At 44.1% G+C, this 25,816-nt stretch overlaps 1 protein-coding gene across 2 annotated transcripts in view; it reads right to left on the bottom strand.

Annotated features, from left to right (window-relative positions):
• ephb3a (eph receptor B3a) overlaps positions 1-25,816 on the bottom strand; it is a 76,012-nt gene that overhangs the window by 24,291 nt on the left and 25,905 nt on the right. For both annotated transcript variants that reach the window (XM_079488916.1, XM_079488917.1), the window contains exons 5-11: positions 22,572-22,907; positions 19,214-19,338; positions 17,220-17,376; positions 15,650-15,758; positions 15,214-15,266; positions 12,052-12,174; positions 9,870-10,117 (exon numbers count right to left, since the gene is read on the bottom strand). In XM_079488916.1, coding sequence (XP_079345042.1) covers positions 9,870-10,117; positions 12,052-12,174; positions 15,214-15,266; positions 15,650-15,758; positions 17,220-17,376; positions 19,214-19,338; positions 22,572-22,907 — 1,151 coding nt within the window. The remainder of the gene's footprint in view (positions 1-9,869; positions 10,118-12,051; positions 12,175-15,213; positions 15,267-15,649; positions 15,759-17,219; positions 17,377-19,213; positions 19,339-22,571; positions 22,908-25,816) is intronic.

Here is a 25,816-nt window from a genome sequence, read left to right as displayed (position 1 = left end):
CTGGTAGCTCTTCCTCACCTCAGACCGTCTGAGGATGAGCAGCAAAGATCAAAACTTCACTGGTAAGTGAAATGAATCACACTTCCGGAGCTTGATCCACAGTGCAGACTTTGATCTCTTTCAGTATTTATAGTCTAGCCACCCAGCTCCTGGCACTTTACTTTTGGATGTGCATGCTTTATTTATCATTTTGCTATACATTATGCACACCAGACCAGCCCAAGCACATAATACCGATTTGTAATGTTAAATCAGGGTGTTTGTACTACGGTATATCGTCTCTGTCGGGCGGAAACGTCATACAGTTGGGTGCCACCGATATTGTCCCTTATCATTTGACCCATTTAGGCCTGACCTCAAAATTTAAAAAAATCCTTCTAAATCCTCCAGTTTTCTGAAATAAATATTTTCACGATTTTTCAAAAATAGCAGACCTACAAGCTCGTAGCGCGCCACTCGGTGGCGCGCTATGAGCTTGTAGATCTGCTATTTTTCAATAGCTAAATTATAACAATGTTTAAAACACCAAAAGGGGTTCCCGCCCAAAATGGGTTAACTGTCCTTTTGCGCAGATCACGCAAAACTCAGCAAAAAGAAAAGGACAATATCGATGGCCTCCAACTGTATGTCCCAAAACTCTTACTTTTCAGAATTCAAATTCAAAAACAGCAAAAGTAGCAGGATCTGCAAGCTCCAACGAGCAAGTAGGGACAAAACACAAAAAAGTTAAAACATGGAGATAAGAGGTTTCTATATTGTAGGCCTTTTTGTTACTAGTGTTACTACCTCTCTGTACTTACATGGATCTTTTGTTTCATCCTTACTGCCGTGCTACTATGACAACCTAATTTCCCCTGAGATTTAATGAAGCTCTATATCCATCTAGCTACGTATCTATAGGATATGCACTACACTATGTCTTGTGATTTATGATCTAAGACTAGGTTTTTTGCCATTCAGACTGTAATAAACGACATAGTCGTGGCACACATGGGTTAGTGCTGAGCAGTGAACAGGCTGAAACATGCCACATTCTAACTACAAGTACTGCACTAAACTCATCAGTACACTCCATTAACCACTCGACGTTGCTGAGTGGAGTCCCTCAGGGCTCCATACTAGTCTCCATACTAGTGTACTTTTCTGTTTCCACGCTACATTAACCCATTCAGGCCTGACGTCGAAGTTTTCTAAATCATGACAATTTTCGGAAAGAAAAAGGCACATTTTAACGATTTTTCAAAAATAGCAGACCTACAAGTTCATAGCGCGCCACTCGGTGGCGCGCTATGAGCTTGTAGATCTGCTATTTTTCAATAGCTAAATTATAACATAATGTTTAAAACACCAAAAGGGGTTCCCGCCCAAAATGGGTTAATGGTTAATGTGGTTAAACGCTAACGTGACATGGATGCGTTCCAGGTCTCAATGGATTAAATATCTCTGCTGAAAATAGCCGATCTACAAGCTCAGGGTTTAAGTGGTTAATACAGGCTCTCCTGATGGTTGCCCCATACTCACCTAAAGGAACACTTCACACATTTCCATATCACTCATCTCATATCTTCATCTTCATATAATTGGTCCTCATTATAAGATGTCAGCGTTTCCATTTACTCGCTCTGCATCTCATTGGATTGGACAGTTTAGAAACGTGTCTACCGATGACAACATCGATTAGGATTCCAAGCTGCTGCTGTAGGCTAATAGAAACTATAGCCTTTCTCTTCCTGGAAAGTTAGCAAGCTGATATTTTAGACACGGTCCTTAATGAAAAATAAAGATAAAAAGTTAGACCACCAAACCATGCTACTAATAGGCAAGTTCCACAGCCCTCAGCCCTCCTCAGCCCGCAGAGACACAGAGTGAGCAGACAGAAACGGTGCCATGTTATAATGAGCATTAGTGAGGAGTGAGGACCAATTATATCAAGATAAGCTGAAAATGGGTGACATGCTCTGTAAACATGGAGATAACAGGCTTCCCCGTAGTCTGGCGTGTGGACCTGGAAAGCCTATACACTGTCATACCGTTCAAGCCGAGAAAGCATCTGTGTCATTTTAGATGTTGCTATAGAGCGTCGCAGTCCCGCCCCCTACCAGGGCCCAGGAAATTATTAGACATAAGTATTTATTTAAAGACGTTTACGCCGCGGACAAAGCCAACTCTTGTCGTGACAAATCATGACAACAAACACAATTTTTCGGGCCAAACAAAGAATTAGAAAGTAGAAAAAAACGGCAGGTTACAACACTTTTTTTGTTGTTTTTCTTCTATGTAATTATTTGTTTGGTCCAAAATATTGTGTGTGTTGTCATGATTTGTCACGACTCGAGTTGGCTTTGTATGACGCTTATAAAGGTCTTTAAATAAATACTTTTTGAAATGTCTATGGGAAAAATGCATTGCGATTCATTTCCTGGGCCAGGCGTCGTCATGAAAGGGGGCGGGACTGCGACGCTCTATACCTAGCAACATGAATTTTAGTAGAAGTTTTTCAGAAAACTTAGGTTAGGATTTAGAAGGCGTAGCCTGTAAAATTGGCCTCAGGTCTAAATGGGTTAAAACATTTTGGAATTCCAAATGATGACAAGCAGCAAGCTATATATATGTATATGCTTTCTCTCCTCATGACCTGGGGGGTTCGTGTTAACCCATTCTGATCTGAGATCAGATTCTAAAAATGTCTTCTATATCCTGACAGTTTTCTGAAAAAGCTATGTTTCTATGTCAGTCGTTGTTCGATTTTTCAAAAAATAGCAGACCTACAAGCTCGTAGCGCGCCACTCGGTGGCGCGCTATGAGCTTGTAGATCTGCTATTTTTCAATAGCTAAAGCATAACATAATGCTAACACCAAACGGGGTTCCCGCCCAGAATGGGATAAAACAACATCACAACAAACATCTGTGCACTCCATGAAAAAGAAATCATCTGGACAGGACATGGCAAAAAACATAAACATAGTGCTTTGTGATCCACACACTCCAGTGCATTCTGACACAATAACAAGCTACAGAGGACGCATAAACAAGCTTGATTCACTGCAGAGCCAGACCCTCCCAGCTACCATGGCCAGTTCTTCCAACAGCTCTTGGGGATTGCGTTATGTGCCTGTGTGTGTGTGGTGCACATGTGTGTGGTGCTCATATGTGCATGTACAGTATGTGTGGTGTACGTAGTGTGTGCGTGTGCGTGTGTGTGTGTGTGTGCTGTAAGACTATGTACAATACAGTATGTGCAGTGTCTCTAATATTATGTGCATGAGTTTGTACATAATCGTTGCGTTGCAGTCGGTTGCAAACTGCAAAGCCGTTCTTTTGCTATTATTCATTTAAAAACAATTTCAAACAATGAAAATTGCGATGTGATTTCTGTGTGACACTCTTGTATGGATGGGCATTCATGAAGTAGGTCATTCATTTATGGAGAATTTGGAGATACGATATATATAAGGTTTCTGTCCGATTTTTTGTTGTGCATTGTGCATAGGCTATACCGTATACACGCGTGTGCATGTGTGTGTGCATGTGTGCATGTGTGTGTATGTGTGTGTGAACATGTAGTTATTGGTAGGATATATGACTGAGGGGAGTTTGTAAGGAGGATCACAGAGGTTTTGGGGCTCCACACACTGTGAGTTCCCTCAGGAGAGCGCTGTGTGCTCTCTCTGTCTCTCTGTATAGAAACATATATAGAGACATGCTTATGGTCGCTGTCGGGTAGAAACCTTGTATATTTTAACTAAATGAATGCCCAAATTGCAAGAGTGCCATGCAAAAGTAGCGGAGAAATAGCTCATCTACAAGCCCACAATGCCTTTTTTCCCCTTTTTTTACGTTGATAGTGAAAGTGGTTGAGTGTGTCTGTGGGTTTTACAAATATTGAACCAATAAAAAAAGTATATTAACAAGAGCTTGTGACTCAATAATAACTACACTGACTGGATGCATTGGAGCACAGGTTCTTTTTCCATTCCCTGAAGATAATAACAGTTTTGGTCGTGTATATATATATATATATATATATATATATATATATATATATGACAGTACACCTCACATGTAAAAGCGTGTCCTTATCAAACGATGCATAGTCTATTTGATCATACGTGTGGCGCACGGTGTGATCAAGTGATGTGAGGGATGAAGGGACCTAATGTAGGTGACCAAAAGAAGAGCAGCTACAGCAAAAGAAAAAGAAAAGGGGAAAAAAACCATCATATCAATGCATGGAATGCATGGCATTATTATAATCCTGGCCAGGGTAAAGTTAAGAGCGACGGCAGCAGCCAGCATCACGTCCCAAGTACAGCCAGGGCCCGTCAAGTGTGCTAATGTATGCAGCAGTAATGCAAGTGACGTGTAATAGCTTTCCCACACAGTCGGATGTACTACCCCCCTTCCCCCCCTTCTCTCATTACACCTTTGTTGGGCATGAACTTGATGTAGGTGGTGGTCCAGAACAGCCCTGATGTATATAATGTTGCTGTTGGGGCAGAAACCTCTTATATCCATAATTTTTACTTTTTCAGGGTTTTTTTCCGTAAATGAATGGCCTGCTTGATCATACCTTGATCATACCAAAGCATGAAAAGTAGCAGATCCACAAGCTCAAAACGTGGCGATGCGTTTTAAGCTTGTGGATCTGCTACTTTCGCAAATTTTGTGTCTGGTGAAACCTGACCTAACATCGCTCATGAAATGTAAGCGACCAATTCAATTCACCACCCAGTTCGACTGATCTGATTGGCTCCTCTGGCCAATGGGACACCAACCAACGACAAAGCTGCCTTCTGGCCAGTGGGAAGGGGAGGGTCAAATATGACTGCCAGCCACAACACAGGTTGCACACATACTGTACATACAGTGCAGAGCAAGAGAAGCATGCTCAACACTCACAGGGTGGCGGGGAAGGAAGAGAAGCATGCTCAACACTCACAGGGTGGCGGGGAAGGAAGAGAAGCATGCTCAACACTCACAGGGTGGCGGGGAAGGAAGAGAAGCATGCTCAACACTCACAGGGTGGCGGGGAAGGAAGAGAAGCATGCTCAACACTCACAGGGTGACGGGGAGAGAAGCATGCTCAACACTCACAGGGTGGCGGGGAGAGAAGCATGCTCAACACTCACAGGGTGGCGGGGAAGGAAGAGAAGCATGCTCAACACTCACAGGGTGGCGGGGAAGGAAGAGAAGCATGCTCAACACTCACAGGGTGGCGGGGAGAGAAGCATGCTCAACACTCACAGGGTGGCGGGGAGAGAAGCATGCTCAACACTCACAGGGTGGCGGGGAGAGAAGCATGCTCAACACTCACAGGGTGGCGGGGAAGGAAGAGAAGCATGCTCAACACTCACAGGGTGGCGGGGAAGGAAGAGAAGCATGCTCAACTCTCACAGGGTGACGGGGAGAGAAGCATGCTCAACACTCACAGGGTGGCGGGGAGAGAAGCATGCTCAACACTCACAGGGTGGCGGGGAGAGAAGCATGCTCAACACTCACAGGGTGGCGGGGAAGGAAGAGAAGCATGCTCAACACTCACAGGGTGGCGGGGAGAGAAGCATGCTCAACACTCACAGGGTGGCGGGGAAGGAAGAGAAGCATGCTCAACACTCACAGGGTGGCGGGGAAGGAAGAGAAGCATGCTCAACTCTCACAGGGTGACGGGGAGAGAAGCATGCTCAACACTCACAGGGTGGCGGGGAAGGAAGAGAAGCATGCTCAACACTCACAGGGTGGCGGGGAAGGAAGAGAAGCATGCTCAACACTCACAGGGTGGCGGGGAAGGAAGAGAAGCATACTCAACACTCACAGGGTGGCGGGGAAGGAAGAGAAGCATGCTCAACACTCACAGGGTGGCGGGGAAGGAAGAGAAGTATGCTCAACACTCACAGGGTGGCGGGGAAGGAAGAGAAGCATGCTCAACACTCACAGGGTGGCGGGGAAGGAAGAGAAGCATGCTCAACACTCACAGGGTGGCGGGGAAGGAAGAGAAGCATGCTCAACACTCACAGGGTGGCGGGGAAGGAAGAGAAGCATGCTCAACACTCACAGGGTGGCGGGGAAGGAAGAGAAGCATGCTCAACACTCACAGGGTGGCGGGGAGAGAAGCATGCTCAACACTCACAGGGTGGCGGGGAAGGAAGAGAAGCATACTCAACACTCACAGGGTGGCGGGGAAGGAAGAGAAGTATGCTCAACACTCACAGGGTGGCGGGGAAGGAAGAGAAGCATGCTCAACACTCACAGGGTGGCGGGGAGAGAAGCATGCTCAACACTCACAGGGTGGCGGGGAAGGAAGAGTATCCATATAACTAGTACTCAATATAACTTCAAACCAAACGCGGCTGAAACGGCCGCGAGGCGCGAGGTTGTGACAAACATACACGTTACTAAAATAATAATCACACTAATATGGGGGGGAGAACACAACGGAGACAGCGCACACAAACAACTGCCGCGAAGCGCGAGGTTGTGATACAAACACACATGCAATAATCATACTAATATGGGAGGGGGGGGGGGGGGGCACAACGGAGACAGCGCTCACCTGACAAATATCACTATGTGATCATTTCTTGTTTTAATTTGAATCCTGGAAAGTATATGTTTTCGGACATGTGATGTTCCCACCCAACAGAAGTGGGGAAATAGCTAAAGTACTTTTACTCAAGTACCAACCACTTACTGTAAACCCTCTATTATTAGTGACAAAATCTCTCAAAGATAGCCGAAGCTCAGAGCATATTGCAACATGAGAAATTGTGAGCTTGTAGATCTGCTATTTTTTTGTGAATCCCTCCCGGAATATGGGTACTGGGGTGATTACGTACAATATTGAGGTGCTTTTACTTTGCTTGATTATGTCCATTTTCAATACTTTATACTTCTTCTCCCACTGCATCTCAGAGGCAAATATTGTAACATTGTACTCCACTACTATAGAGCGTCGCAGTCCCGCCCCTGACGAGGTAGCCTGGTTAATAAACCAGACCGAATCAGCCGTTGGCAAAAAAAAAGTTGCCTACCAGCGGATTACGGTCTGGCGAGGCTCAGTAGCACGCCTCTTTCCTACAGCAGAGAACAGGTCGGACCAATCGGGACACGGTATGCAATATAGGCGGGCTTTGGTACAGTGACGTTCAATGCTTGAGACCTTTGACTGACAGTAGCTCTGACCAATTGCGTCGAAGAAAAAATGTTCCCCGGGAAATGAAATCCAAGTGGAGCCAGCCCAGACTGATATACCGCGACAGTGTTGTGTGATATTAGTCTGGCTTATTAGCCAGGCTACTGACGAGGACCCAGGAAATAATTCCCCGTTCATTTTTTGAACTACTTTTCAAAAAGTAGTCTACACCACGGACAAAGCCAACTCTTGTTGTGACAAATCATGACAATAAACACAATGTTTTGGGCAGATCAGATAATTATAAAGAAGAAAAAAGGCAGGATATAACACTTTTTGTTTCGTTTGTCTTCTTAATAATTATTCGATCGGCCCAAAACATTGTGTTTATTGTCATGATTTGTCACGAGGCGAGTGGCTTTGTCCGCGGTGTAAACATCTTTAAATAAATACTTTTTGAAACGTCTATGGGGAAAATTACCTCGTCATTCTGAAAGGGGGCAGGACTGCGACGCCCATTTTCACATTGTTTTGGGGGGTCCCAAGATGACAGTGAAGTAACAATTTAAGATCTTTTAAGATGTTTTTAATACCTCAAAAAAGAAAGAAGGAACAAACTATACTATAAAAACTAGTCAAATTGTCAAATAATAAGAAAGGCATTTTGAAAATAGCAGATCTACAAGCTCACAACGAAACACACTGACAGCTCCTGCCTTCCAGGTTTCTACACAAGCAGCTATGTTCACAATATTTATCTGTGGAACTGAGTCAAACAAAACGTAACGCCTCAACCCCTACATTTCCAAGGGCTTCAGGGTGGGGGGGTCCCTAGTTCAAACATTATTATTTTGGGGGGGTCATGAGGTTGAGAACCACTGCGTACTGTAGGTGATAGTCCAGAACAGTGCTCGCTGCAGCCCAATGTAATGCACCCAAGCCATGCTGTGTGGGATAGCCTGTCTGCTAGTTCACCTCGGCATCAGTCATCCGTGTCAGGCACACTGACAGCTCCTGCCTTCCAGCTTTCCACACGTTCAAAACGTTTAATCGTTTAATCTGTCTCTTAACAGGAATAAACAAATCCCCATCACCCCGGAGGTGGATGTGTGTGTGTGTGTGTGTGTGTGTGTGTGTGTGTGTGTGTGTGTGTGTGTGTGTGTGTGTGTGTGTGTGTGCGTGCGTGCGTGCCGTGCGTGCGTGCGTGCGTGCGTGCGTGCGTGCGTGCGTGCGTGCGTCTGTGTGGACATTTAGTGTGAGAAAACACCCATTTTCAATGCATGATAAACGACACTACTATCGCGTGCGTTACGGTGCTAAAATTAGGACTTGACGTTCACTTAAAAACAAACACATTAACACACACACGCATGTCTAATTGCAGGATTTTCAAGAATTGATACTGTGCATCCGCATGAATTCAGATCATTAAGAGAAACCATAGCAAAACACACAGATGACATCTGCACAACTAAGTGCTGAGAGCATTTCAGTTTGCGTGTTTGTCTGTTCCTGAAGAAGGCTAGGCCACTCAACACTGTTTGGGCACTTGAACCTTGTGCTCTGCAACGTCATCCATTCATCCAACGTCAGCATCATCTTCAGTTGGTAACACAGTCAGTTGACAATATTCTGTTTATCCATTGACCCGAGATGTTAATTAATTTTCATTGGGACGATAAATGTTCTGGCTTGCGTCAGTGAGACGGTGACTCATACTGTAAAGCCGTGCAAATGTTATGGAACAAAATGTTCCTTTTTCAATACGTTTCTGTCTCTGTTTTTTTTTTAGCTCCACAGTTTATATCTGTTTATATCCGTTCATGTTCGCTGAACTTCGCTCATTAAACTCCCGCAGTTAACAGCACTGTTGATAACAAGTGATGTTGATGATGATGTATGCCCTATGGATTCTTTTGGCAGCTGTTTTCCGACTAAGATCTAACTATGAATTTGGCAGGGGACAAGTTAAATCACTTGAGGTGGTAAATACCGTCAGGTTACCTTTTCTTTTTTCTTGTAAACGTTCATTCTTCATCCATCTCTGTCACAACAACGAGCTGAGTGAAGAAGACACAACTCACCGGCCAAGAGTTCATTTCCCAAACAGATCAAAACATTTAGCAGGATACGTGGGGTGTGCGCATAAACAAAATCCTCATAAAGTGTTGTGTTTGAATGATTTCAAAAGTAGTGTCAGCTTCCCTTAAATATAGATATTTCATTTAAAAGCGTATTTTGAAATAACTCATAGAGGGGCCAACTTCATGTCTTTCTGAAGTCGGGGGGGGGGGGGGGGGGGGGGGGGGGGGACATGCATGCCCTTCCTCTCTCTCCTCTAGGATTTGTGCCAACGGGTTTGGGTCAAAAGATGCAAAATAGTGTATTCCTCTCACCATCGATCCAAACAGCACGCAGTTAGATTTTTGTACCACTTAATCCTGTATTATACAGTACTTCGTTGTTTATGGTGACGTACACAAATTGTACGTGAAAACGTGAAAAAAGAAATAGTCTTGAGAAAAAATGCAACAACGCAATGTGACATAGCTCCGTTTACAAAATGCTGTACTGTATACACTTTCCCCATTTTCAACTGTTGGGGAAACAGTTGAAAACTATATTTTGACACTTGCTTTGGCAATGTAATCATATGTTTTCTCATGCCAGTAAAGCTCCTTTGAATTGAATTGAAATAGAAAAAACGAACACGGCGGTGCATCGGGCCACGGCGGTCCTTACCCTCAGGAAGGAGTCGAGCGCACCGTTCTCCATGAACTCGGTGATGATGAGCACGGGGCAGCTGCGCGTCAGCACGCCCTCCAGGCGGATGACGTTGGGGTGGTCGAACTGGCCCATGATGGACGCCTCGGCCAGGAAGTCCCGCCTCTGGCGCTCTGTGTAGCCCGCCTTCAGCGTCTTGATGGCCACCACGGCCTCGCGGCGCCCCGGCTGCTTGAGGCGGCCGCGGCACACCTCGCCGAACTCACCTGGTGGGGATTGGGGGGACGTGATGGAGGAGGGGAGCGAGCAAAAGGGGGGTTGTGTGAAGGTTGGGGTCACGGGGTGGTGGAGGAGAAGGTGTGGGTGGGATGGGGAGTGAGGGAGAGGGAATATTACTGGATGATACGGAGGAGAGAGTGAGCATTCTGGAGTGTGCTGGGAACTAGGGCTGCAACACTTAATCCAACTAACTGATTTAATCCATTATAATAAGAAATATATATAATTACCAATTAATAGTCAAACCCTATTTTGGGCATGTCATTATAGGCAAACATCTTCAAAGGCAAAAACTTTCAAAGCATTGTCAAAGAAAATATTCACTATTTTGGTACATAGCTTGTGTGATAAAGTATACAATGAAGTGGTTAATCGATTCATTGATACATACAAATGTTTAAAAACGAAAAGAAAGAAAAACAAAAAGCTTCCGATTAATTAAAAAGAAATGATCCAGAGTAATCGCTAAGAAAATAATCGATAGTTGCAGCCCTAGAGGGAACTAAGGTAAAATTGACTAAAGGCAAAGCAAACAGGGGCAGCGGAGGGAGAGGAGAGAGAGAGAGAGAGAGAGAGAGAGAGAGAGAGAGAGAGAGAGAGAGAGAGAGAGAGAGAGACAGAGAGAGAGAGGAGCGACGAGGACCTCACAGGTCTAAGATGGAGAGGAGACAGTGAGAGAGAGACAGCAGAGAGGAGAGACAGGGACCTCACAGGTCTAAGATAGAGAGGAGACAGTGAGAGAGACAGCAGAGAGGAGAGACAGGGACCTCACAGGTCTAAGATGGAGAGGAGACAGTGAGAGAGAGACAGTAGAGAGGAGAGACAGGGACCTCACAGGTCTAAGATGGAGAGGAGACAGTGAGAGAGAGACAGTAGAGAGGAGAGACAGGGACCTCACAGGTCTAAGATGGAGAGGAGACAGTGAGAGAGAGACAGTAGAGAGGAGAGACAGGGACCTCACGGGTCTAAGACGCTGGGGAAGAGAGGGAGAGAACGTCCTGGACCGAGTGACTGTGACCTCGGGCCGGTGGAGGAGGGAGGGGGCGGAGAGGGGGGAGGACGAGTGAGGAACTTGAGGGCTTTGCGCCTGGTGCCTTGAGTGAGAGTGTGTTTGTGAGGAGCAGAACGACACACACAGAGAGAGAGAGAGAGAGAGAGAGAGAGAGAGAGAGAGAGAAAGAGAGAGAGAGAGGTCGGACGAGTGGGAACAGACTGTCATTTGGAGGTGAACTTAGGACACGACATGCTCCTGGAGACAAAACAAGCTCAGAGAAGCAGAGAAGCAGAGGAGAGAAGACTTTCACCTCCACCGCCCTAGGCCTCCACCACCCACGGCTCACAGCTCTATACAGTGGAACTCTGATGGTTTTACTAGAGTAAAAGTAGCAATACCAAAATGTCGCTGTTGTGGGGCAGAAACCTCTAATCTCCATTTTATTTTTAATTAATGCCTCTACAATCTACATGATCATTCTACAGTGTCACACAAAAGACTCAAAAGTAGTATACACAAGCTTGTGTTCCGACTCTCCGAGCTTATCGATCTGCTACTTTTTATGATTTTGAATTTGAATCCTGAAAAGTAACAGTATTTATATCAATACATAAAGTACCAAAGTACAACCACAAAATCATCTATTTTTGAATAGCCTAAGTATAAAATTGGGCTCGAGTGGTTAATGCATGCTTTGTAATAATAATCTAAATCTGTGTAGTAAGTAACTAATAACTAAAGCTGTCAAATAATTGTAGTTGAGTTAAACCATTGCAGAGAAACTATGTTCCTTCTGCTCCCAGAAAAGGTTCTCTCTGGTAACAAGAGATTTAAGGGATTCATAAAGAATTGGGAATAATAAAATGGAATTATGCCACCTGATCCTTGCTTTTCAGTATTGGGGAAAAATACTGTGACTTGGTTTACCTGCACCGATAACTTCCTCTATTTTCACACAGGAGATGTCGATCTCTTTGGCAAATTCGTGGACAGCTTCGTTGGGGTCCTCGTAAGTGAACGGGTCGATGTACACCTTCACCCCCGGAGAAACTGAAGATGGAGAGAATTGTCAATTTAGGCATTTTAGCAAACACTCAATAAGGTACACATCACATGAATAGAATGAATGCAAAGAGAAAAGTGCAGCACCTCAATAAACTAGGATACCAGCCAGGTAAACAATGAACCTAGCATCTGTGCAAACAACTATTGCTATCTAAATCACATCCTGTACATTTGTGTTCAAGAAAAACAAATGGCGAGAAGATAGAATCATGTGCACAAAACCCAAACAAATCTTTAAATAGAAACATCTTCACATCCAGTACAGAATAAGCCTGGATGTTTCTCACATTGGTCACATTTAAGGTCATGTTGACATCGTATTAAGGAATTTAAATATGTTTTGTAAATATTTAATTTTACTTATGAAAGTAGTATTAACCACAGATGTGCCTATACAGAGAAACTGTCATAGTTGTTTTGTTTGTTTGAGTTTGTTGGTGTTCAACTCAACATACCAGTGCTAGGTCATGCCACCCCGCTGAGCAAAACTGAAAGTGAAAACTGTTAACAACAATAATGTGGTGGAATATATTGTATTGGAATAAAGAGTACAATATTTGCCTCTGGGATGTAGTGGAGTAGAAGTATGAACTATGAAGTACTGAAAAATGTTAATACAAATGTACAAATGTTAATGTACCTCAAATCGTACTTAACCCAAATCCAGGAAAGCTCAAATCATTACGTTATACTTTGGCTATTCAAAAATAGCAGATATACTAGCTCATATTTGTGCCGTGCAATGAGCTTGTACAGTAGATCAGTTATTTTTGAAAAATTGTGTGCAAATTATTGACTTAGGAATGCGACAAAAACTCCATGAATTCAAGTCTCCATGGGGTGAGTAATTATTCATCATCATCGGTTTAAAGTCCGCTTTCCAGGCACCGCTGGGTTGGACTTGACCATTTCTTTTTTTAATTAACTATCCCTTTAAGTACAGTACTTGAGTAAATGTACTTAGTTACTTTCCACTCATCAGTAAGATAAACTTCAACATGACTTGAGGAGGATGTGAGTGCTTTCCGTGGGAATGGATTTGAAGGCTTGTTGTTTTCCAGGTAATCTGCTAATTTGACTGGACCATGACTTCCATCCAGCAAATGGCGTTTCCTGCCTCGGTCAGCTGATTGTACTAATTCAATAAATGAGGTGCTTCCTCACACATTCACACACTACACTAGCACACACTATCTCCCCTCATGGACCTCATGCACACACACACAGAGATAGGTTTGTACTGTACATGTGTAGAAAACACCCTGATGCAGCATACTGTATGTGAGCTAAGCTTGTAGGTGTCTACACCAAAAGAGATTTGGTGTAGAAAAAGAAAAAAAAGCCAGAGACAGAGCTCAGGTGCAGTTGACTAAATCTAGAGGGTTCATGTGGTTACTGGTTAAGTATTTTTTATTTATTAATTTAATATTATTTGTATCCCCAATTTAGCCGTTATGCCAATCTATAACTCCCCACAAACATTTCTGCTGTGTGTTGTCACTGCTATCATATCCTACCGGCTCACCTGCCTGTGAGGAGCCCCCACCGGGAGGACGTACAGTAAAGCTTTCATCCAACTCCTCCTGCCCACCACTCCACGCTTACATGTGCCGCCCCAGGCCGTAGGAGTAACGTGTATTGACAAATATCGCCCTCCCCGTCCGGCCCACCTTCCCTTCCCCGAACGCAGGCAATTTGTATTCGTACAGAAGCTCGTCAAAGCCGGGTGCACTGCGGTGGATTCGAACCCCAAGATTTTACGGTGGTGGGAAGATACTTTACCACAGCACCACCCGAGTGCCCATTGTCTAAAGGGTTTAAGCATTTAAGTAGTGAAAGCATAACGTGGGTGTAAAACCGACAGCTACTCTGGTATATAAATTCGCTGACTTGAGCTTTGGTTACAGAGTTGAGCGCTTGGCACAGAGTTGCGTCATGCACCCCTTCGGCAGTCACTCAGCAATATGCCTGGCACCAACCCCATGGGGGGTTATTAACTCAAACCAAAACTTTGCTGTATTTTCATTGTTTGAGACTTTCAACAAAAGTTTGAAGAGTCGTCAACACCATGGGATATAGTTCTGAAGGCGTAGGTTACAACTTTAGGCTCGTTAACTTCTTTTGGATTTAGCTCATGTCTCTTTGATTGTCAACAATGTCATTCCAGCACCATGCTCACAGCACAAACAAACGAATTATCCACAGAACAGCGCACAGGTGGTGATAGCAGCAGGTGACGCGTTCTTTTTTAAAGCAGGTAGGCGGCGGCGCGCACAGTCGAGTCAAGTCGAGTTTCTTTGTAAAGCACATTCAAAGAACAACTGAAGTTGACCAAAGTGCTGTACAATGAATCACTTCAGTTTTTATATACCGGTATGTGTAAAATAAATGTACTGCACACAGTACAAAAGAGAGGAAAGCACAGTATGCAAGCGCCAATATAAATAGCTGTGTCTCATTGGTTCACTGGTTCGTTGACATTCCTTCGACAACAGATTCCCATAACGTAGACATGGACTGGGATTAGGTTTACCAGACTCAAATGTTTCCTCGAAAATCTGTCTCACACGCGCACGTGTACATGCACGCACGCACACACGCACTATACTTATTAGGACGGCAATATCTTTGGGTCATTTTTAACCCTAGCCCTCGAACCTGAGTTATATGTTATTTTTTGGAGCATGACACCAGCAGCACAACAAAGTATAAATCTGGTTTAACTCTAAATCTAACAACTAAACCTAACCCTTAAATGCCTAATCCCAACCTGAATATTGTCCTAATTGTAAACCTGGCTAATTAGCTGGTTACCCACTTGAACATAATGGTAATCATTAGATAATTAGGAAAAAGTATAATACGAGTGCACACACACACACACACACACACACACACACACACACACACACACACACACACACACACACACACACACACACACACACACACACACACACACACACACACACACACACACACACACACACACACACACACACACACACACACACACAAACTTACTGTATTGCTGCAATTTCTCTGTGTACTCCAGTTCTGAGCCGGTGCGTTGTTTCCTTAAAAAAATAATTAAATCAGTTATTCGTCTTCAAACTGTGCCCTTGACTTTAATAAAATAAGTTAACTGACAACAGAAGGCTGAGTAAAATCATATTATAATTTGTTCCAGCAATACTGCTGCCGCTGATGCTGGCGTTCCAATTCTGGGCATGTCATGACAGGCGAACAATTGGCAAAAATAGGTGAACATTCAACAAAAACAGACAATATCGCAACGCAATGTGTTGTTAGCACATAGAATCGCTATTTTCACTATTAGACATACAACAAAGTGTATAGGGTTTAATTAAGTGCATGAGCTCTGCCACAACATAACAAGGAAACAAGTGAATTTGTTGAGAGCGAGTGAAACATTTCGTTCATAGAATGAGAGGCTCACTTGAGGCAGATGACGGCTATGACCACCAAGGCCACGATGACCACCAGTCCCGCCGACGCCGAACCCACGATGAGAGGCAGCTGGTCCTGGACCGATCTCTGAGGGTCACCTGGAATACAGACAGTCACATGCAGACCCACGTAAGGTATGTAAGCAAAACATTGTAAGACGCATGCTTGTTTTGCATGCTTCATAATCCAACGATCAAAGCAGCTAGGGTTTGATTTGCCAGGCGCATGGGAGGGAAATTGCGGATATGTTTTATTGCTGTTTCTCATCAATCTGAGTTATGTGTTTGAAATTTGTTTGATAATATAACAATTTCATACAAAGATTTATTTAGGGATGCACCGATGTATCGGCCACATATCGGTATCGGCAAATAAAACTGACATGACCGATGGCATTAGCCGATATTTATCTGTTGTTAAGCATACATTTTGCATTGGCTATGTTGGTGTGTTGGTTATCTGCAGCCTACCAAGCTGTAGATTCAGAACATGTATTTCTTGTATTGAAGATGAATTTGTTTTCCTGGCACAAAAACGAAATAAACATATCGGTCAGCTAAATTGTTATTTTAATAATTTTTTTCCCAGGTACGTATATATACGTCGACGCTAGGTGGCGTCATATCCCAAGTCTGTATATACGTACCGCAACATAGACTCCGTCTACTCTATATAATGGTTGATGCCTACGGAAGCCTTTAACATTGGTCCAGTTCCCATAGCAACGCCCCACCGTTCCAACTATGGGATTGCAAATATATTCACAGTGCAAAGCAGTTGAAAGGAGGATTTTCAAACCGTCATAACTCAGATTCTAGGATCGCTGTCCTTGGTGGATTTTCTGCGCTGGCGACGCTGGTGCCATGTAAACGCTTCTGACGAGAGGTAAAGAGTGTGTGCTTGTTCCAATGCTGCGGTGGTGTGTGTAACAAGAGTGTGTGGGGGGGCGGGCAAACACTGTCTTCTTAAAGTGAACGTGTATGCTGGCTGGTTTATGCTAACAGCTAGTGGTAGAGATAGTGTTAAACATCGGTATCGGACAATAATTCCCATATAGGTCCATCCCTAATTTACATTAATTACCAATTAATTATCATCTCTGGTGTCTATATTATTTTCTTCTTCCTCTTCTTTTTTGTTTTACAAATCACAAAATAGCAAACATATCTCACTTTGACTATTGCTAATTGTCATAATAAGAAGTATATAGGATCTAAGTGGTTAAACCCTCCCCCCTCCCCTCCTTTTTTTACATAGTGAATCCTGAAAGCAGCCACAAGAGCTCTGTTCAACATCTGTTTGGAAAAATGTAACTACACAGATAATTGACAACAGACTCTTAAGAATGCATTGGTTCCCAAACCTTTTCAGGCACTAAAGAGACAATGAATTCATAATTTAAAAAATACTTTTAATGTTTTCTTTAGATTTGTAAGTTGTTGTTTTTTATATAGGAACTTAAAAAGGGGAGCTATTAACTTACAACCCATAAAAAACCTGGGTCCTGTACACAATGCTGTAAAGAAGGAGGCATTGGAGTAGAGATGAGCTGGCCTTACTGTGCAGGCTGGTGGTGAAGTCCATGGGAGAGCTGTAGCGTCCGTACCCAGCCACGGTGCGAGCTCGCACCTGGACCACGTAGGGGGTGGCTGCCCTCAGCCCCTCCACCTGGCCAGAGCTGTACTGGGAGGTGACCGTGTGGGACATGGCCTGGCCCTGTCGGAACACAAAGTACAAACGTCTTTCTCTATTCCTCTCCAGTTTAGTCGTTGATCAATAATTGACCTGTAAGTCCTGCCCTTGGTCATGCGCCTCTTCCCATTGGTTGCTGACTGTTGTTTTGGTTTGGCAGACATCCCCTTTCTCCATCCACTACCACTGTAAAAACACCTTTTTCAATTGCTTCGTAATTGATTTTATATATTCAATTCTTATTTTAAACTTGGCCTCAGTAAAAATGAACATCGCAGGTGCAGTAAAATGAGTGGGCATTACAAAGTTCAGCATAAACAACCTGAAGCAGGTGCAGAAGGAGGCTGCTGGTTAGTCGGTCAGGAACCAATCAGAATGCTGACAATTGGTCGATTAATTCCTCTGTACACATTCTTTCTGTATGTTGTCACTGCTGTTGTACCATACAGACTCAACTGGCTGCCAGTGAGGAGTCTCCACCGGGAGGATGCTACCTCTTCCCTTCCCTGAACACGGTGATGGATTCGAACCCCTAGGGCAGTATTATGCGTGTCTTAAGTACCAGGTCTTATTACTTAACTTAAGACCTGGAGGTGCCATTAGGCTATTCTGAGTGGCCAAACAGCATTGACCACACCTCCAGGTCTTAAGTTAAGTAATAAGACCTGGTACTTAAGACATGCATAATACTAGACTCTGTGGTGTGGGCAGATACTTTACCACTGCGCCACCCGAGCGACTAATACAAACACAACACTTTGAGCATAAACATTTCAAGGTTGTGTTTCTGTGATATTTTCAGCTCAGGTTCATTTCAATGCAGAGAAACATTTGTTTTAGTTTTTTTCTTGCTTCTCTGGTGACGTCATGAGGGTCATAAGGGTCAGAAATGAATGCTAAACGAGTACGGGATCCCAGTGAATACAGCATGTCTCTCATTTTAGACTAAAATCATCTTTATTTATCATAAAACAAAGTGTCGCAGTTGATGAATTTCAAAACGTCATAACAGCTTAATTTATACTTCGTTCCATGTGGTGCTTGCACACCAATCTACAAGTTCACAACGCGTAGCTGTGGGACACATTGTGAGCTTGTCTTAATCCGTTCGTCTGGTCTCACTGTTTGCTCCCTTCCTGACATGTTTATGCTTATGTAATTAGAGATTTAATGCCTGCCTGTTGGAAGTTCATTCTGATGGCAGAGAGAAATCACACAGCATGCAGCATGAAACAACGTAACACGTTCCTGAGTAATAGCTTGACCAGTGGAAGCAAGAGAAGGATTCTCTCCTGTATAAATGACCTTTCAGAAGTGGTCAGATATTAACTAATTATCTAATGATTACCATTATATTCATGAATCCAGTGGTTCTCAGAGTGGTGTCTGGGGACCCCCAGGTTTTCTTGAGGGGGTGCCATGGAGGGGCCCCAGCTAAAATGACTGATATGATAGTTAGGTATCAAATGGACCCTTGCAGGTTTGTAGCTCTGAGAGTGTACAAGCGTAACCAAATGTACCCGTACACTCTCTGAGTTATGGGTTTCCATATAATGCATATCGTCTCTGTCGGGTGGAAACCTCGCATGTCCAAAACGGTTTCAAGATTCAGATTCAAAAGAAGCACATCTACAAGCTATCTGCATGTGGCTTCACGCTACATTTCGAGCTTGTGGATCTGCTACTTTTGATACTTTTGTGTGACGCTGACACGCTGTAGTATGATCAAGTAGGACATACATTTATGAAAAGGGACAAAAGGTTAGATAAGAGGTTTTCGCCCGACGTCAACGAAACACAGCATGGAGATACGAGGTTACACGCTCCGACAGCAACCATAAATAACTGGTGTCTCTCTCACCCTCTCGTAGTATTTGATCTCGTAGTCGAGGATGACCCCGTTGGGCTTCTCCGGGGGCAGCCATGACAGACTGAGTGTGTCGGCGGTGGACCTCATCAGATGCACGGTGGGCACTGCCGACGGCGCTGAGATGGGAAAACACAAGGCGGGTTTAATAAATGGCAAGCGTGTCATTCCAAAAATATCACGTCAAAAAGGTTTTGAAACAAATGGTGGGTCGCTTTGTTGTTTTTCCAAAGGGTAGCAAAGCAGGTGATTCAAGTCCTGAGATGACAAAGTGAATAGTTTGATGTACTACGTACTTTGTATGAAACGATACGGAATGAAACATTCCCCCAGGCCGTGACACCCCCTAAAATAGACTTATATCACTTTATATCACACAAAACTGGACACACTGGCAAGCTACAAAAGATACAAAACTACAAAGCCACACAGGCTGCATATCTGTCCCAGAGTTGTGGTTGAAGAGTTCAGCAACATACTCGTTGATGTCATCAAACGTGTGTCCTATGAGCGAGAAAAATATAGAGGACAATATAAAGGCTTTGGACTAAAAACAAGAGGGAACTGGCTGATGGAAGTAATTCATTTTTCAGTCCATTACAAACAGGACTTGTTTGGAGAGAGAAGGTGAATGTAAAGCCAAGTGAAGTTGAAGCCAGCTCAACTTTATTTTGTAGCTTTTTTACCTTTTGGGTGACAGTTTGTATGTGGCTTCCATTGAAAATGAATGGTAAGTAAGCCTTGCCGAGCCATGATGTCATGAGGCGTGGCCGAGCCATGAGGTCCAATGGGCAGGAGCATATCTCCATGATGTCATGAGGCGTGGCCGAGCCATGAGGGCCATAGGGCAGTACACCCCTTGGACATGATGCCAGTATGTCGCAGGGACTTACCCCCAATCCAACCCTTGATGCTGAGTGCCAAGCAAGGGGGTCCCATTTTTAGAGTCTTTGGTATGACCCGGCCGGGGATCGAACCCCTGACCTCCCAGTCGAACCCCTGACCTCCCAGTCTCAGGGCGGACACTCCAACCACAAGGCCACTGAGCTGGTCTTGAAAATGAATAGTAGCCTGTAGTTTTGTATCTGCTAGTGCACTGCAGACCCCCAAATTAATATGTATTTGGCTGCAGACCCCCATCTGAAACTATTTTTGAGCCAGCGACCCCCGTACAAGATTTGTGTTGTTCAAATGTTCAAATTTCCAATTTACCATACAAATAACCGATCGGCATTTCAAAATTCTTCAACCAAACTCCAACCTCCCACGTTTACAACAACCTTGCAAAGTTTGACCTTTTCAAGCTTCTCCTGGAGTTGTGTTGTCTCTAAATCATCTTAATTGCCAATCATTGCCAAGGGCCAATAAACACCCGTCCAGGCAGATATAGTAGTGGAGGGCTAACAGCGAATGAAACGAGTGTCTTTGAAAAAGATGCTGACCAGCGCGGACGGCGAGAGTGAGAGATATTAAGTGGTTGACGCGCTGACGAGGTGACATTCATTAAGAAAGATTAGAACGTTATAAGATAACGTGTGCTGAGTGCTGATGGCTGGGATGTACACCATAAATTTGCTCACTTTGAACAATAAAATCTTGAAACTGAGAGGTATCGCATATGCGGTACCTCTTAATGACTGTGCTCGGCTGATGTTTACAGACCGTGGTAATAGTTAGGACAGTAAAAACTGCCACCGAGAGTGACATTGACTGGGGGGAAGAAGATTTACCCAGTGTCCTGTTCGATGGCTGGACGTTAAGTGTTATTGATTGACGCAGTGCTACCGATCAGCTCTGCTTTGTTGGGATGCCTCAAATGATATCGACGACTTGGTGTTTTTACGATGCTGGTTCTCAACGTCGTGTTCGGGGACCACCAGTGGTCCAAATAGAGCATTAACAGGTCTGTAACTCTGAGTGAGTACAAATGGAACACTAGATTCTCAGAGTTAAATTACCACAGATACTTCTTTCGTTATGGTTTAAAATGGGTGGTTGTGGGTCAGAAGGTAGATCGGTTCGAAGACCGGCCGCCCCTCTCTGGGTTAGTGTCCCTGAGCAAGACAGGGAACCCCTAACTTCTGCTGATGAGCAGGTTGGGGTGCCTTGCATGGTTTCCTCTGCTGTCGGTATCTGAATGTGTGTGTAATTGGGAAAGAGCTTTGGATAAATGCACTACATAAATGCACCACTCACCAAATGGGGATCCGTGGACTAATGCATGTCAAATTGGGGGTGTTAAAGAAATATTGGAAGGTCAAATACTGATTCATCATGTCATTCATGATTGTATGGATCCCATTATTTTTACTATGATATTCCATTCCCTCCAAGCACACATAGTATTGTAACACAATGCCACTGAAACCTTGCCTTTGATCTGAAAAGCCTTTTGTTAGGGAGATAAACCAACTGTCTTTGAGGGTGTGGTTTTAAAAGGTGAAATAGTCTGGAAGTGCTTTGGGAAGAAGAGGACAGAGGGGAGGTCAGGGTTCATGCCCTCTGGGGCTTGGATGACAGGACAGAGTAGGGAAAAGCTTTGTTTTTCCACGCTGTTGGAATTCACAATAAACTTTGTTCTTACCGCTTGCTTCACCTTGAATATAATTTTTCGATAACAGGGGTACTTGAAATGACAAAATATGGTGCAGCGGTGGGCTGAATGTTAGAGGAGCGAGTTTGTAACCCGAAAGTGTACCAGTTCGATTCCCCGGACCACCACTTACCCCAACACAGCTGACCCCAAATTGCTCCCGATGTGCTGGTTGGTACCTTGCATGGCTTCCGCTGCAATCGGTGTATGAATGTGTGTGTGAATGGGTGAATGTAATGCACAATCTATGTAAAGCGCCTTGGATAAAGGCGCTATATAAATGCACCATTTACCATTTACCATTTAAGAGCCCTAAAGACCTATTTATACTCCAGTTTTAGGTGATAAGGTCCACCAAAAACTACAACATGATGTCACGCCACGGTGATATTGTGATAAGTGACTCACCACTCACCCCCCAACACATCGCTTTGTTTTTACTAACCACCTTATCACATAAACCTGGAGTATGAATAGGCCTTTATGAGCAAGGCGCTGAATCTCCAACTGCTCAGTGTACAACCACAATATAAGACTATGGTTGTACTAGTCAGCTCCCAGGTTTTAATGTGGAATGTGTGTGTGCCTGTACGTGTGCGTGTGCGTGTGCGTGTGTGTGTGTGCGTGCGTGCGTGCGTGCGTGCGTGCGTGCGTGCGTGCGTGCGTCTGTGAGTGTGAAGCAGGGCACTCCTGAAAAAGACAATTCGTTCTCAGCAAAAAAAAAGGTAGAGAACCAATGTTTTAATGCCATGCACTGACCGGCCTGGTTGGTGGTGATGTTGACGGTGGAGTAGCTGGGGGGCGTGGGGCTCTTCCCCGACACTCCGTTGACGGCCTGCACCTCGAAGCTGTAGCGGGTGTGCGCCAGCAGGTTGCGGACCACCACCTTCTTCTGCCGCAGGCCCAGGCGCCGCGGCGCGATGTCCACGTTGTCGTCGCAGCGCGTGCACGGGCTGCGGTCCCGAGCGCACTTCTTGCACACCACGTTGTACACCAGGTCGCTGCGCCCGCCCGTGTCCTCGGGCTCCTCCCACTCCAGGGACAGCGAGGTCTCGTTGACGTTGGAGATGACACTCTGAGGGGCCAGGGGCACGGCTGGAAAAACACACGCAGCACGCAAACGGGGCTGTTACGATAATGACATTTTACTTGACGATTATTTACTGTAGAGAAAAGCTTTCGCACACCTAGAGTAAGGCGTAGAAACTGGTGCGTTGGCAAGTGCACATCAATACTAAAAAGGAATACGCCCGCACTTTGTAGATCTGCTTGGTACAAGAGGATACATTTATTAAAGGCAACATTTCGTTTTGTTTTTTGTTTGTTTTTCTTTTCTTTTGTGTAAGTCATGTGTATTTTGTATGCTTTATTGTAAAATCAATACAAAACTTTGATGACAAAAAAAAAAAGGAAAGGCAACATTTCAGTCCCTACCGCATCTTTGACGATTATTTGTCACACAAATAATTGCGATTAATATTGTGTTTTTGGCTCTGGAACATTGGAAAATATTATGTGACTGTGATTTTGAATAGAGCTGAGTCATCAAAACATTTTGAGGGCGCCATCCCCTCCTATGCACACTTGCACAGTGTGTTTGTACCACGGAATGTGATGATTTGATTGGCTGAGCACGGAATGTGATGTATGATGATGTATGATGATAAGAGTGCCCCTCACTTCACACGAGTGTGACTTTTTCATTTCATAATTATGATAGCAGGGAATCAAATTGACATATTGGTTGTGTTGTTTGACCCATCAGTTTTGGATATAATATTGAGTGATGTCTTATACAGAGATGCAGAGAGCTGACAAAACAGCCTCGAAAATCATGTTTCACATGAGGGAAGGGAGTTGTATAAAAATGACCTTTCTGTTTGGCTTTTAGGGTTCGTAAACAAATATTGCACTGGGCACAAAGAACTGACTGGCATATTTAATAATAGGCCTATTATATATCGACAATTCTGATGATTATGCAATAATGCAAATATTTGTGATCAGGCGATTATAATAATTGCGACAGACCTACACACAAACATGTGCCCGTACAGTACACACACGCGCACGCACACACACACACACACACACGCGCGCGCGCACGCACACACACACACATACACACATAGAGTAGAGGTTATTATGCCCTCCATCAGTGTTGGAAAGTAAGTACATTTCCAATACTCGTACAATTTTCCAAAAATCTATTTCGATGCCAATATTTTTGTACTATAACTCAAGCCAAATATTGACTCGTAACGTAGTATTTCTACTATTTTTTTGTGATATTTATACCACCACTGCTCCTGCTTGTCCTTGCTCCCGATATGGCAAAAAAAATAAAACATGGTGTAATAATCTTCTGTAAGAGGCTGGCACACAGCACTATTGCATGTACAAAAGAAAGGCTTTACTCTAAAATAATCCTATTGCTTTTTAGAAAAGAGCTTTATACCCCCCACCAAGAACTATAATAGCTCACTTTGTATATCTCAGTGGAAATTCCAAGGATCATGCACATGGACTTCCGAGAGAATGGGTATAGAAAAAAAGATCATTTGAGACTCGATATAAATCAATAAATCATCACATTCAGAAAACGGCAAGAGGAGAAGGATTTTATCCGTTTCAGGGCAAACGTAATGCCGATTTCAGGCAGCCATTATGAAGAAATGTCCTCCTCACAAAGACTCGGCTACGCATAAATAGCAACATAAATAGTTATACACACCGCCGACGGTCCCCGTGAACGACTCGCTGCTATCACAGAACCTTGGATAATGGAGTGTGAGGAATGGCAGCAGAATTCATTTTCTTGTATGAGCACACCCACAGGGCCCACCGCGTCTCAATAAACACTCCTGTAGTTTGACTAAAGAGCCTCGCAAAACAAAACAAAAAAATATATGATGACCTCTGAGGGAGCGACAACAAAGTTTAGGATCAGCGGACTCGCCTTTCATCCTATTAACTGCGGAAAGGAGTGAGAGTTGCTCTCTCTCTCTCTCTCTCTCTTAGAAGCGCTCCGCTGCGTGAAAGAAAATCTATCTGGTCTCAGTAGAAGGGAAGGAGAGATGCCACACGCCAACGCATGGAGCAGTAAATCTATCTGGTCTCAGTAGAAGGGAAGGAGAGATGCCACACGCCAACGCATGGAGCAGTAAATCTATCTGGTCTCAGTAGAAGGGAAGGAGAGATGCCACACGCCAACGCATGGAGCAGCGCCGGCTCAATGGTGCAACGTTGCAAACCGAAGGCCAGTGGTGGACAAAGTACTGGTTCTATACCAAAGTTTAGATACTCAACTATGTTATTCAACTACAAGTTAAAGTTGCTCTGTCCGAGTTAAATACTTTACTTACAACAACAAAAAGTTCAAAAGTGCATTTTATTTTGGATATCAATGTAATGCTGTGGCTGTAGTACAATTTTGTCACTTTTCAAAAGATTTTTCAGAAATGTTCAAATATTCAAATAATGACATCTACAGGCTCACAGCACGTTGCATTGTGACGTGTTGTTGTAGTCCTGTAATAGGACTTACATGTAAGTGGTGAATTCATAATGTACCTTTTCCCTTCCTAGAAACGTAGTAGACGAGTGAACGTCACAGGTATCCAAAAAGAAAATTTCAAACACTCAAGTAAAAGTAACATATACTCAAAGTAAATGTACTTCATCACTGTCCACCACCGCCAAAGGCTTTCAGGACGTCTCCATTCCTCCTGCTCCTACACAGATCAAACCACCCGTCCGTAGAGTTCAGCTACAGCCGCGGCTGGCTGGCCGCGAGCGAGCGAGGGCTTCTGTTCTGCTAGCCCTGTCCTTTCTAATTAGGCCGGCACCGCTTGGAGTGGAGCCTCTTCTAATTGGACACAAGCTATAACACACACACACACCCACCCACCCACCCACCCACCCACCCACCCACCCACACACACACACACACACACACACACACACACACACACACACACACACACACACACACACACACACAC

Source organism: Electrona antarctica (assembly GCF_951216825.1).
Source record: "Electrona antarctica genome assembly, chromosome: 19".
In the NCBI taxonomy this organism is placed as follows: domain Eukaryota; kingdom Metazoa; phylum Chordata; class Actinopteri; order Myctophiformes; family Myctophidae; genus Electrona; species Electrona antarctica.
Note: the sequence above shows the minus strand (reverse complement) of the source record. Positions and strands in the feature narration are given on the sequence as shown.